Below are 14,794 nucleotides of genomic sequence, written 5' to 3'. Positions count from 1 at the left end.
GTATTGTCGAGGTCATGCTGATAAGTAAAAAGGCTGTATAATGTAAACATACTCTATGCACAGCTCTATTAATAAACACGATTTTATAATAATACGAGAGCGGATGAATGCCAATAAGCTACACCTGTGAAGAGGTCACTGGGTACACTGTCATTGTGCAAACATTACATGATATTTAGGGCAAGTGTTCTTAAGGGAATTCATCACGCATTATGGATGGTGTAGTTTAGACGTGCAATGATTTGTTGGGACCTTTCGGTTCACACTGAGGTGGGTCCTTTCTTTGTCTTTTCTTCAACTGTCTGAGGCCACTTTTTGTGTTCACCCAGCGGTGCATTTCTCCCTGTTACATCATGGTTCATCTACCAAGCAGCCCTTCACTCTTTTGTTGTTTTTTGGAACGGAACACAAACGATTTTGAACTACATGTCCCATGGTTGAAGCTCTACAGTTTTCCCTGCACGCCGCCGCCGCCTCCCCAGTTCGTCCTCCAAACTAGTGGTTAAACTGCACGAGTTACCACTCGGACGACCTCCGGTTTTAATTTTCAAAACAAAATTGCCAGTGACGAACATGACATGTTGGTGTGCCTTGTAAACACGAATATGACTTTGTAAGATGAATCTGTAATCCACGAATGAAAATACATGTGTTATTTGGGAAAAATATGGCTTTTACTAATTCGCATAACTAGCCATAACTCTTAAAGCTTGAATAAATGAACATAGATAGGCGGCCAAATATTAATCAACAAAGATTGAAATAGAAAAATACACGTAACTTAAAATAGCAATTTTAGCCGCTGTAATAATAGATAGTTATTGTGGTTAAAACGAAGGTTCTGGACAAGCCAAACATTTTATTTTGAAAGCAGAACCCCAACACTTCCGGTGTTTTTGTCGTTAGGTCAGTTAGCTTGACACGCCATGTTCCAGAAGAGGGTGAGTTTAGGGAAAGACGGAGCCACCCTGTCAATCACAATTAAGGAACCATGGGAGTAAACTGGTAGGGAAGCTCGGCGGAACCACTGTGTTTATGGTGGAGCTTGTTTTAATTTGCGCAGAAACGATAACTATGCACCGCTACACTGTGGGACATGTACATTTAATCTCGCCAACTGGGAATCGCCCCACTTTGACGGGAATTAGCATGAGGCGTTACATATAACAACAAAAACTTAGCGACTTCCAGTTGCCTGTGTCTGTTTTTTGCCTACACAGCGCTCCAGTTTGAGCAAAATACACAAGTAACCGTTGATATTTGTACAAAAGGCGGTGCCGCGGGGGTTTATATTCACTCCAAGCTCAGGATATACCCGTTTATTTGACTACAACTCGTGGAAAATCTGGTCTGTGCCTTTCAGACAACTGCCTTGTCGGTGAGTCGACTTTCGAAGGAGTGACGGTATTTATCGCGTTCACAAAATACAACAAAACTGCTGCATTTCAACTTTTTTAATTTTCGACTTCGCCGTTTAAGCTTTGTGTCAACGTCTTTTTTCAGGTAGCCTCAAGAAGACACTCCCAAAAACAAACGAAGCCAACCAGCAATCTCCGCTCAAACTCCAGGGAGAGCAAGAAAGGAGCAGATATGAGTGGGGGAGATGTGGTGTGCTCAGGGTGGCTGAGAAAGTCTCCTCCTGAAAAAAAGTTGAGACGTTACGTAAGTGCACTTTATATCCTATTTGTTACGCTGCAATAAAGTAACCTGTTACACCAAATATGCCAGCTTTCCCCCGGCTTCTTTCATGTGCGCCGCCTCGCACGGTGACAGACGTGTAGGCCTCATCTTCTGTGCAATAACTTGAGCTGTTTTCTCTGAACCTGAAACGGTGTGTGTGCGCGTAATTTCTGAACGCAGTATGTAGTCTCTTACAATAAGAGAGACCTTACCATGAGTTAGCAAGTTGGAGGCCACTGTGTTGCTTAGGGGCACTTCAGTGGGGCACATGGCTGTTGTTTTGGGACTTTTTCATCATGAGACATTCTCCTGAATTTTTTAGTTTGTGATCCATTCTCCCCGCATTCCCTCTGAGCCTTTGATTTTCTTGGACCAGTAACGCAACAGGATGATTACCTTGGGAAGTAATGCTTGTGCAGTCACAGTCAGCACTCCTTATGTCAAAGGTGGTAGATGGTCATGCCAAGGGTTAAATGAGTTACAAAACAACTGAGGAATACATCAAAGGATGACCACTTCTCCGCAGATTTCAAACAGCGGTTGTAGAGAGTAATCTGATGTGCATAATGAAATATTTTTTTACCACAGTTTCTGTAATGATTAGTGTTTACTGCTCTACACTGTCCGATCACTCATACACTTTCACACTCACACTACTCACACACACATTATATGATGTTACGTGCTTCCCAGTACTATATTCTTAGTGAGGACAAAACGTATTCCTTATTCAGCTGTGAATTTTTCATACTAGCAGTGAATTGTCACTGTTTTGTATGTGATTCTCTGCTTATTTGTCACTCACTTCTAAAACCTTTACATTACCTACAACAGCTCTGATGCAAATGACTAAAGTAGCACATGTTAGCTGTCAAGTGTGCAGGCTTTCCTTGTGGATCAGTGGATATCTTTGTTATTGTTATTTGAATTACAAAGCCTGCAACTTGTTTTCACAAAAAGCACAGGTCCAATGAAATATTTTTTCTGAAACTAAAATCTAGATAAAACTAACTAGAATCTCACATTCATGACAGAAAAGTGTCTGATTTGATGAAGAGGAAGTCAAAATCCTATTTCACCAGCTGATTGTGAGCATTTTTGTTGCATTAGTATATGTCTTTATGAGTGGTAACCAGTCATGGCTTCATAACACTAATCAGGCTCTACATCTTATTTATCATTTCTTGGAAGAACAAACCATTTTTGCCATCTGCCTTATTTACAGTATGGAGTGGGTAAAAACTTTTAGTTCCCACTTCAGCATGTTCTCACTTCTGCATCACTTGATATAATCCCCTAAACAAAGTGTTTGGTGTAATGATCCAAAATTTTTCTTTCTCAATAGAGTAAACAACAGACTGGAGGAGAACTTAGGGAGAAATGGCAACTAGCTGCTCCAGTTTTAGTCAGGAGGCCATCTCACTGTATGTTACTAGACCCTGTGAAGTCCTCTGATGCTGATTTTGTGAGAAAGAGTTTTAGTGGTTCATAGCTGATCAGCAAATAAGATTTTTGTTTGTTTTTATAATTTATGCAAATAACCATTTAGGGTTGTTATAGTAGCTTCTTATTGTTGAGAAATTTTGTATTTGAATGAATGGTGAGCAATTACAGGCCAGTGAGTTAAACAAAGGCAACATGGGAAACCACTTTTCTAGTTTTTGTGGGGTGTAGGGATCCACAACACCACCACTACCCCTCTCAATTTCAGTTTTTTGGTTATAATTTCGGTTTATCATGACAGGTAGCAGGACTCATACAAAGAGCTTGTTGGCTGCAGAGGCACATTTTGCAGGCTACATCAGAGCTAAAAGCAAAAACACTACTTAAGATGCAGCAATCATCACATTTATAACTGCATCTATACACTTTATGGTGGATACCTGAGCCATCATATATAGACATTATAAAATAGGTACCAAACATAATGTGCATAAATTATTCACGTCAAATTTGAAGTTACTCTCTCAGCATCAAAGTAGTATTTTCACCACAGTTCAACAATTGAATTGACAAATCGAGTCCCTATGGTCGCAATACAGCCACAAAATATTATTTTTTGCAAAATGACTTTTTCTCAATTGACATAATACTGATAAACAGAAAAGTCGGTGATTGGTACATGATTCCCCTCCCCATGAAAGGTCATAGTGCTTGGTCACATGAGGCTGTGTAATCTGCAGAAGTGCTGACTGTCCTTTTTTGGCGGATGACAAATTGTTCAGATGTTACCTATCTGGCAACTTAGCACTATCTGTTTGAGTTGATTCTCAAAATAAATAGAGAAGTTGTTTTGGTTTTTTTTTTTTTCTAAAATAGAACTCACGCAGCAGGAAATGAAGAATTGTGGTTTTAGGCTGGAGAGGAACAGTGGGATAGTTTTGGGGCTGAATCCAGGAATTGTTTTGGTTTTTGAATAATCTGGGGACATTTTTTCTTTGGATGAATCTATTTTCTTAGTTGTATTTGAAAAGAATGTTGCCAAGAGGAAGCACTGGCTGGAAGCTAACTGCTTAAACCTTTACTTTCTTGGATGACAAAACATTTAATGTAACTTGCACAATAGTCAACTTGCTTTTTAGTTCTCCACTCTTAATTACCGACAACCCTTAGTAGGTAGTATATGCTAAAATGTTAGCATTAGTGCAAGGTATTTTTCAAAAATTTTGAAGCACCACACTTAAATATCTGAGGTTGAATGCACATAAGGTTTGGTGTAAATGTGTGCTGTGTTTGGTGTTAATCATGATGTGGTCTGTTGGCAGAGTTAAAATGGTTTGTGATTACCACTCTGAATATCAGCCAACGTAACATCTTGTTCTTGCCACACTTTCGCTAGCTTTCTCTCCACCTTGGCTTTCAGTTTAAACCATGGGGGGAGACTAGTTTCATGATTGTTATATCAGATGTTTGCTGTACTTGATTTGTCTCACCACCTGTTGGGGGTCTCTTTAGAAAGCCGTGACATTACAGTTCAATTCCCACAAACATCAAGCTGTTTTAAAATTATCTGGACAAACCTGATGTGTTTGCCAGTGGTCTGAGAGTGGGCAAATTTTATTGAAAAAAAGAAAACCCACTCACTTACCAGATATTGACACATGCTCTGTGCTGATTCTTGGGCCCAAACATCTGCCTTATTTGCCCCATTTACCAGCACATGCACACAAAAGTCCTCATCATCTATTCTAAAAGATGCAACACTCCGGTACATTTCTAGCAAACATATTGATTGACTGTGCACTGAAAAATGTTTCTTAGACTGGCTAGGAATCTATTATATTTTAAATGTGTGCTTTTCTGGGGAAAAAAAGCAACTTTTTATGCACTTGTCTCCCACCAAACAGCTGGACCAGAAGGGACTGATTAAAGAATTGATAAAATACTGGTTTGATAAGCACTAATCAAATAGGAAATTATACAAATCATTTGAATACCCACTCTTAAATTTAAACTACTTTTTTGTACTGCTAACCCTAACTTATATTTCACTGTTGCCCTCTCCAAATTAAACTGTTTCTAACAAGATTAAATTTTCATCCTGTTTGAACCCGGACCTCAATGCAAATTGACTAGCAGTTGTCTATCTTATTTAAACAGATGATAAAACCTATTGTGTAAAAGCTATTGTGACTGTTGAGATGTGATTGCAGACAGTATTCTTAGATAAATAGTTTTCTTTGTGACTACGGTTTTCCTCTAATTGTGAGCAGTTTCATATAAGCTATATAAGCTCCTTTTTAAATATCAAAATATTGTTTGTTTTTGTTATGTCTTGAAATGTATTGTATTAAGTTTGAGAAAATGAGTCTAATGGTTGTCTTCTTAAAAAGGAAATGGACTTGGGTAAGCAAAATGCCAAAGTCATGGCCTTGACAGTCATGCCATTCTTCTGCCTGCATTTGATAGTTTTTCAACATCATTTACTAAAGTAAAGCATTTTAGCCTATTGTCATGACACATATGTCACACAGTGTTGGAGAAAAATATCATATCCCTCAAATATGCAGACGACATGAAAATCATCATGATTTATTTCTCTCATCTATGTCATGGTATACCTCATAGTTTACATCCCTAAACTGAGTGATCTAAAGATGTTCTTTTATGTTTTTAAACTAAAAGATGCTTATAGTATATTTTGTTTAACCAGCCAGATCTATTTGTAACAATAATCAAGAAAAATCATGTTGTTATAACAAAACCTTCTCAAGTTCACTGCTTTTGTTCTGAAACTAATGGAGCACTGTGTTGTTATATTGAATATTGAGTGGCAGGTTGAATGACTGGATTACAAAAAATAAATAAATAAAAATCAACAAACAGAACACTTTACAATAGTATGTGAACATACCATCAGCGTCAGCTCACTTTAATCCACATTTCCAGACTGAGCAGCAGTAGACTAGAAGCTGGGGCCCCTGCTTACCTGATTAACCACTCAGGGCAAAGTTTACCCCGAAGGCTCTGCTGCTGATTGGTGGAGCTCAAAGGTGAAAGTAGTTCAGCCAACCTGCCTGTGTCTGAACAGCCCCAACCATCATGGGCTTGACACACTATGCATTGTTGTGCTCTCTATTCAGTACCAGTGAAGTAAATGTGAATAGTTTGGTCATTGTCACCTGATGTTGGCCAGACACAGATGGTGCATATATTTTTACAATTTATTTTATGTCTGTTTAAATACAAACAGCTATAAAATAGGATGAGTGTTTTTTTTTTGTTTGTTTTTTTTTTTGTCTCTACAGATAAGAATGGTTAGTTTTCCCTTTGTTTCTTAAATGACTCTGTCAGCATTTAATATACAGAATATATCTATTATGTACAATATGTGTAGTAGTGTATTAATTCATTGCTGCAGTCAGAATTCTCTGAGAAAGAGTCAACACTTCCTGGCCATTAATGTCTCATTCACGGACAGCGTGAAGGTATCTAACCACAATTGCTTTTGTAGGCCTTTCCACAGCCAGAGTTTGTCATAACTGTATCCTCTGCGGTTTTCCATTTCATTGACACTGCATTTTCCATCTGGTTCTCCTTTTCGTCTTTCATTTCTCTTACCTTTCAATCTGTGAATTTCTGTCGAGGTCCACTTGTAAATGCCTCTTCAAAGGAATGGCTTGAAGACTGGTATCTTCAGAACATCTGCAGTGTGTTACCACAGGGACCTGAGGAAATGCAGGGATGAAGTGTCAAGTCATGTCTCAGCACCATTCTCTGAAGAGACAGTTTGCATGTGACAGTATATTGAAACATCATATCATAATATCAAAAAGAGATGACATTTCATTTAGGACACTGCAACAGGAATAAGAGTTGAGCAAGTTGTTGGTATGTCTTCTGTTTTGTGTACAACAAAAGATACATGTCATCATTCAAAATCTTACACCTTACTAAAGACATCTTGTAACTGCTGTCAGTATTGAAGGAACTAGAACCACAGATTTATAGATACTGACATTAAGGGTGGCCCACCAACCCAATTTTGCTAATGTTGGTATGTTTACAAGAAGTGTTCCCCAGCTGCTTTCAAGAGTTGTTCCCTTAATACTGCAATACCAGTTTTTCATTATCACATGCTTCCATTTCATTATCCCACATTTAGTCTCCTTCTTAATTAAATACAAAGGTGGCATGTACCCACTGGAAACAGATTAGGATTTTGTTGAACACTTTGTCCAGCCCTCAATAGGGCCTCAGTGCTGGAGCACAAGGCTACAGGGCAGACCGGATAAAGGAAAATATTGAACCCTGAAGGTCCTCTGATTGCTGTAAAGGGAGACTGAGGATGTACTACATGCTGATCTTGAGTCCTCTCAGCTGGGGGAAAATGCATTTACAGTATACACCACATTGACCGTTAGCCATTACTTTGTCTGTGGCTGACTTGAAGCATTTGTTATTTGCAAACTGCTGAAGAGAAATATGTATGCAACAAATGTGACAGTGCGGTCAGACGAAAACAAAGGCATAGCTTTTTGATTAAGTAGAGGATTCATTAAATCTGCTTAGCAAGTGGAACAGAGAACAAACACTCACTCTCTGTTGACCCCCCCCACATGCCTGAAGAAACAAACAAACAAGCAACTTGAGCAGGATGCAACAGAGGGGTACTTGTGCAGCATTAGCCTCTTAGGCTAACAAAGAAAAAATTACTGGACCACGTCCTGACCAACGCAGCTACACAGCCACTCCGTTTGGACCAAGCAGACTACTGCTGTGTGATCTACCACAGCTTGAAAATGGATTGCGTGTGCCATTAATTATTTAATGTCCATTACAAACAAATAACCATTAAATATTAATATCTCTGCTACTACAATAGTTATCCTTGCCAGTCCACTTTTGTTCCAGACAGAATATCGTCACTGTGTTATGCATAGGTGTATCAGTTTCATTGTACCCAAATTGGTGCCCACCATGGTGCCAAAGATGGACTGCATGCATACAACAAACAAATCCTAAAATTAAGCTGATATGATGATGTTTAATTTAGTTTGATCCTCAAAGTGATCATTTTATCAGCAGAGTTGGTCGTGTGAGACTGAACACACTGCATGTGTATGTGTATACACATGCAGTATATATACATATATATATATATATATATGTATGTATATATATATATATATATATATTTTTTTTTTTTAAATCGTTTGAATCTTTAAACAGTTGTTTTAGTTTTTGTTTCAAAACACATGCAGGGAATTGGACTGTGATTGGTCTCCTTTTTCTTCTGGATATTTATAGAGTGTAGTTAGCCTGAAATCATGTCATTGCATCACAAAGAAAAACACACTCACAAAAACAAATCAGTCAGAATGGACAAAGCCCTCTGCAAGTTGGCAGCGCAGAGTTTTTTTTTGGCACATGGTAAACACCGCAGTCTTTGCAGCCTTAAATAATTGCAATATGTGAAATGTGTATTGAACATCAGACCTATTTCTACTATTTTACAGTTTTCTTTCTATTACATCTATTACTTCAACCACTCAGAGGGACAGTCAAGTAAAAATAAATCAAGCAGACTGATCTATTTTGGATATCTTGTGTCTCTGTGGCTCTAACAGCAATATTTTGGAATCCATCAAATCTAGCACTGGTGTTTCTGTCCCCTCCACAGTATCCTACTGTTGGTCACCAGTTCACTGACTTGGAAGTCTGGGTTTGGGAGGGGGGCTTTCTTGAGTAATACTATATATAAGGTATTCCACTCCAAATATTTTATTATTTTTTGCTAACGACAAATAAATAACAAATAACTGAACAATAGAGCTCCATCTCTGTTTGCTGTCAGTCTCATCTATTGCCTCTGCCATGGTTGGCTCTCCCACAGCAGCATGTTGGCTGCTGTCCTCCTCCTCCTCTCCTATATCTCTCTCTTCATTAGCTTCTATCCCCTCCTGACCCCATCTTGCTGCTTTAGCTGCCACAGCAGCACTGGTTGGAGCATGGAAATATTCTAAACAAATTAATTGGACAGCTAATCATACTGGTCGGACTGTTCAGCTTTCCAGATACTATGTTTTGCTAATGCCTCTGGTCCAGACAAACTTTGCACCTCCTCAGGATGAGCCCTTCTGAGTTTTCAAAAATATGTTTACATCTGGATTGAGGGAGCAAATATTCAGTGTCAAGAGTTAAATAATTAATATTAATGTTACATACTTGCAAGAGCAGTTGATATTGACTAGCAGATATGATAGCGGTCTCCTCTGTAGGGAGAAGCCAACAACAATCATTCATCCCGATTCCAGAGTGTGCATTGAGAGGAGGGGCTGTTCACAGACAGTCGGTTGTCTATGTGTTTGTGAGAGAGAGAAAGAGAGTGGGGCAAGGAGGGGTTGAGCGAATCAATGCGCTGCACGCAGCTCTACAATGGAATGATATCTTACCTATTTGAAAAAGTAAAAGAAAATAGAAAATCAATCTATAGTGGTTAATGTTGATATTGTCATGGGCCACCACAAATAATTCAATGTATGAGAAACACTGAGATGATTGTTTAGACATCCTGTGAGCTCTTTCATCAAGAGATTGACCATAGCATAAACTTTGGTCTGTTTGATTTAATACGGTGAAATTAACCCAAAGGTCACAATAAAATGGCAGAGTATGTCTGCCCTTTGAAATACTTTTTCAGTTGAAAGGTGATGAAGTGGAGCATGCTGGTGGGAAGAATCATTTACAAACTATGGGCAATGTATGTTCAACAAGATGTGATTATATTATTAGTTGAAATATTTTCTGCATGTATACTGGTACATCATAATGAAACCATAAAACTTAACGGGATTTAAAAACAAGGTTCAACACAACACACTAGAATTAAAAGGCATATGCAGTCACATACGTAGCGCTGTGTGCTGAGTATGCATGATTTCCCCCCTAAATGTTTGCATTGTGTCATCATATCCCTCTTTAAACTTAATTTGTAGCCTTAGTGAAACAATGTGATTTTTGAGTTGAATTGGTAGATCAAGGCTGACATGAAGCATTTTGTAAACAGATGTGTCTCTTTTCGCCTGGTGCAGCTGTTTACAGCACCGTGTGCCAAGTCCACAAAGCAGCTCTGGGAGTGACTGTGGAGAACTGGTTCTAATGCAGACTTGGTTTTTCTTGTTTGAAACTTGGGAACAGATTCTGTTGGAATATAATCCTGTTGAGTCGTAAAATGATCCCTTTGTGCTGTTTGTCACTGTGCCAAGTCGAACAGTTTCAAGTGCTGCTATTATTAAACACAGATGACAGAAACTATTTGGCAAGGCTAATTGTACACATCATCATTTTTTTTTCATTTCTTATGATTGAGTCAGACAATTCTCTCATATGCATAGATTCATTTTAGAGATCATAAAGATAAGATTAGTAGTAAACATCAGTATTTTCTTAAGTCAAGTCTCACATATTTGCTTTACATAGTTTCTTGTGATTCAACTGTTAAGCAAATAACACCAGGCAGTAAAAATAGTGTGTGTCATAAGTCTGCTTTCCATTTCCAGAGTGTAGTTGTACTCTAGACATACAACAGGACTAGTTGGAGAACACAGATGGCCAAAGATGGTCTACACTAACCAGACAAAAAGGCTGTAGGGGTCTCTGTTCCCATCAGATTGGTGTGTGTGTGTCGTTTGAGGAAAAATAAAGGATAAACAGAAGTTGGGCCAAATTTATGATAATGTGCATTCCCTGAATTCTTGCAAAGCAGGGGGAACTTCTTCAAGACTAATGGTGTCGGACTGCAAATATGTATGCAGTGAAAGGCAGGCTGGGAAATGCCACAATAGCAATCAATAACTTTGTCATCATTGTTGAGGAGAGAGAAGAGAAAGCAAACGGGATGAGGAAGACTGGAGTGCTTCTCAGAGCAACACCATTAGGCAGCCTCCAGTGAGAGCAGCTCTCTGTTCTCTCCCTCTCTCTTTCCGTTCCCAGTGCTTCTTGGCAGGCACAGAAAGCAGGAATGTGAGGTTGCTCTGTGCTCCTCTTTGCTGGTCTGCTGGGGTGTGAGGGCCTGGTCCTGGGCTGCTGCTGGCCGTTCAGCTCAGGCTAGGATGGGCTGGACTGCACTGCACTACACTGCACAGCAATGCACTGCACTGCACTGGCCAATTGTTGTTTCTGCAGCACTGGGAGGGAAGAGGAGCCGCTCCCTGGCGCCCCAGCAAGGCATGGCCGCCCCTTCCTGTGTGAGGCGCTGATGGCTACCAGATGGTGGGTGAAGAGAGAGGAGGAGGGGTCCTGCACTCTCTCCCTCTTCTTCTCTCTTGATCCTTTCTGCCTTTATATTTTTGTTTTTCTGCTTCTATCCTCTACTTTTTTTTCTTGCAAAACCCTTTTTCTCTTTACCTCATGTTTATCTTTCTCTGCCCCTTTTTGCTCCCATGGCTAGTGAGAAGGAGAGTGATGATGAACATGGACTTGCAGGCATTCAGGCTATGTACCATGCAACGTTCCTCTAAGTGTTACATACCCTCAGTCACAAAAGATGTCACTATGACTCACCTGTGATCAATGACTCACTGAAGAATTATATTCTTTGAAAGCCTATTCACGATACATACTTAAGTAACATTTGAACTTTATTGTCACTGTAACTGCAATCACCAGAGAGGTCTGCACCCACACCTGTTCAGCAGAAGCTGAAGAATACACATGGTGCCTGGGGGGTGGTTTAAGAAAGGACTCATGAGAACAGAGCTGGGTGACCACTTGATTCACTTTGAAAACCTGCTCCTCACCAACAGGAGGCCCTCTAAACTCATAGTACATAAAGACCACTATTACCTCTTTAGCTGAGTCTCAAGGGTACATACACGATCACAAATGATTTAACACACTTGCTTGGTGAAATTACCTCTCATAGCCCTGTTTAGAGATTGACCTGTTTGTGCTTTGGTGCAGCCTCTCCCTCAAGTAGTTTTAAGGATTAAATCAGATGCATTGCAGGTTTCTATTAAATTGCTCATTTTGTCCAGAAACCCAGCATGCTGCATTTAATCATCTCATGAAAAAACAGATGCCGTAGGTTTTGGCATTTTTGCTTGAAAATGACTTAAAAATGTATCGATTATCAAAATGGTGGTGATTAACTTCCTTTCTCCCAACTTCCTGTTGATTGAATACTTGATGAATTCATAAGCTCTTCCGCTTCAGCTCTAAAATGACATTTCCATGTTGTATAGTGTTATCCTTGCTGTGTATTCAAATACCTGTCAATCAGTTTGAGAGAATAGCTAGTGCCGTTAGTGATGTTTCCCTTATGTTCATGTGAATTGCAGATTGCATCTGTAAAGCCGTATTGGGTTGTCAAGAATTTAAAATCAACAGCTAAATTTGACATCACAAGTTACATTTTGACTTGATATTATCAGTGTAACCTTCTCTTTGTTGGGTAGTCTACTCTCTAGATGAGAAATTTTTTCAAATGTCAGATATCAACAACCAATATTCCATTGTGTCAAAACGTTGTTATGTTGTTGTATGCCGCAGCTTAATTGTTGATGTTGAGATGTTGGAGAAGTTTGGTGCTTGAAAGTGTCGTATGATTGCTCACGTTTGAAGGCAGCTTTTGAAGGTTGAAATGTGTGTGACTGTATCTGCTCACATTTAACTCCAAAGGTTCACCTGTCATTTCCCACACACACCCACCCACACATACACAGATGCAGCTGGCACTAGAGTTATGTGGTGCTGTGTGATCTGACCCTAGTCGCTGTGTCTGCAGCCTCTTAATATAGCCCACTGCTGTCATGGTAGTTTTTGCCCCTCGTTCCTTGCTCTGTGCTTTGTGAGAACCAATATGTGTGCATGTTTGTCCCATCCTTATACAGGGGGAGTGGGCCTAGAGACAGCCTAGAGTCTAGATGAGAAATATTGCTACTGACCTGTGTAATTTCCCAAGTTACTGCGAGACAGGCAGGCCCTCAATAAAATGGCTTCTGTCTGTATCTAATCTCCATTAATTTGGGTTTTCAAATCAGTTTATTTTGTGTGTTTTACATAGAGTCCTCAGAACAAACTGAAGTGGACAGAGAAAGATGGATGGCTCTTTGCTATTCACCAGTGGTCCTGTTGTGGCCACCGTCCCTGATTGCATTAGAGTTACTATGGTGCTGCCCGATATCTTTGGCCTGGCCTCAAGCCAGGGGACGTGGTTAAACTTGCACACATGTACACACAATCAGACACACACACACACACACACACACACACACACACACACACACACACACACACACACACACACACTGGGAGAGACACAGAGATGCAGCAGAGACCCCTGCTCTCAGAGAGTATGTGTTTCCAGCCTGACTGGAAGCTGAGAGTCTGGAGGACCTACTCCTGTCCACCTACTTTCTTGGCAGTTCTCTTAAACTTTCCCTGGCACGCCTGTTCTTTTTACGCTTATTGGTGGTGTGTTTTAGAAACCTGTGGAATACCCTGACCCTCTTTGTCTCACGCCTAAACCCATGGCTTTTGGATAACCAACTAGTGTTGGAAATTCAAGCTAAGCTCAAGGTTGGTAATTTTGTTACTTCACATGAAATAACAATTTTCCCTTTTGTTTTTTGTATATGGATACAGGCAACCAGTCATGCTGATAAATGCAAAAGAAAATATAAAAAGCTAAATTCATAATGTAAGAAAAATATTCCTCTGTGATGTAATGTCCTGTTGCAGTTACACATAACACTTTGGGAAGTTGCGAAGGGAATTTCCAACACAAGCTTTTTATGATCAGCAGCTTCAGTTGCAGGTGTTCTGTGTAACAGACCCATTTGCAATTTAGGTTATATTTATGGATAAGTTTTGCCTCATGAATAAAATCTTTCTTTAACATCTACGTTACATATGATAACTTACTAATTAGTACAAATTGCACTAGCTGCTCCTTAGCTGAAATAGAAGAATCTGCATCTGTATCAAATCCTTGAAGTTTTACAGTCAGAATTTGTGGTTTTTCACCAGTTCTTAAAACTTGTCTTCATGTGATTTGGCATGTGTCTTGAACATAATAAAAATGCCACAGCCTGTGTTCCACTTTGCCTATTTTTTTGACTTAACAGTTGTGTACACATTTGGCTGATCTGCACCGTTTGACTGTGTACAGGCCAATAGAAGCTGAATTGTTTAAGCCTCTCTCGTCAGCGGTGAAGGAACAGCGTGATCATGTGAACCAAGTCTGCCATGCCAAAGGAATGTGTTGAATTCTAACGATGCAGCTTTGACAAGTGCATGTGACTCTGTGCAAGAGCTTAGATTGGCGAGGGCAGGAGAAGCAAAGGCAGATGGGATGAAAACTGGGGAGGATAAGCTGCAGGAAATCAAAAGAAAGAATGCAACAGATAAAAATGTCAAGGTTGTGGCAGAGCAAAGTGTGCAACATTTTAACCTCCTGCTTAACTGAAAAAAAAGTATTAAAACTGTCAGACCAAACAACAAGGAGATACTGTGGGAATGTGATAAACTTGTGTTTTGGGGAATAACATATCCAGAAGTCAGATGAGCTGGTCTTTATCTCTAGTACAGCTTTGGTTCTCATGGCTGAGAGAGGGCTGCCATCTGCACTCACAAACCATCCTCAGAGTATGCAGATTGAATGGGGCACTGT

General features: G+C 39.7%; 1 protein-coding gene across 6 annotated transcripts in view; it reads left to right on the top strand.

Annotated features, from left to right (window-relative positions):
• The first annotated feature begins 920 nt into the window (after positions 1-920).
• Positions 921-14,794, top strand: part of gab1 (GRB2-associated binding protein 1) — a 51,776-nt gene continuing 37,902 nt past the window's right edge. For 2 of the 6 annotated variants that reach the window (XM_071504387.1, XM_071504382.1), the window contains exons 1-2: positions 921-1,378; positions 1,504-1,662. In XM_071504387.1, the coding sequence (XP_071360488.1) occupies positions 1,591-1,662 (72 nt within the window). In that variant the 5' untranslated portion in view covers positions 921-1,378; positions 1,504-1,590. Of the gene's footprint in view, positions 1,405-1,503; positions 1,663-8,383; positions 13,702-14,794 lie in introns of those variants that run through there. The other 4 variants (XM_071504385.1, XM_071504384.1, XM_071504383.1 and 1 more) reach the window with 4 other exon arrangements.

The sequence above is a fragment of the Trachinotus anak genome, unplaced genomic scaffold (assembly GCF_046630095.1).
Source record: "Trachinotus anak isolate AG129_WGS33_773 ecotype Australia unplaced genomic scaffold, CSIRO_AGI_Tana_v1 ptg000019l, whole genome shotgun sequence".
Taxonomy (NCBI): domain Eukaryota; kingdom Metazoa; phylum Chordata; class Actinopteri; order Carangiformes; family Carangidae; genus Trachinotus; species Trachinotus anak.
The sequence above is the reverse complement of the archived record's forward strand: the minus strand, read 5'-3'. Positions and strand labels throughout refer to the sequence as shown.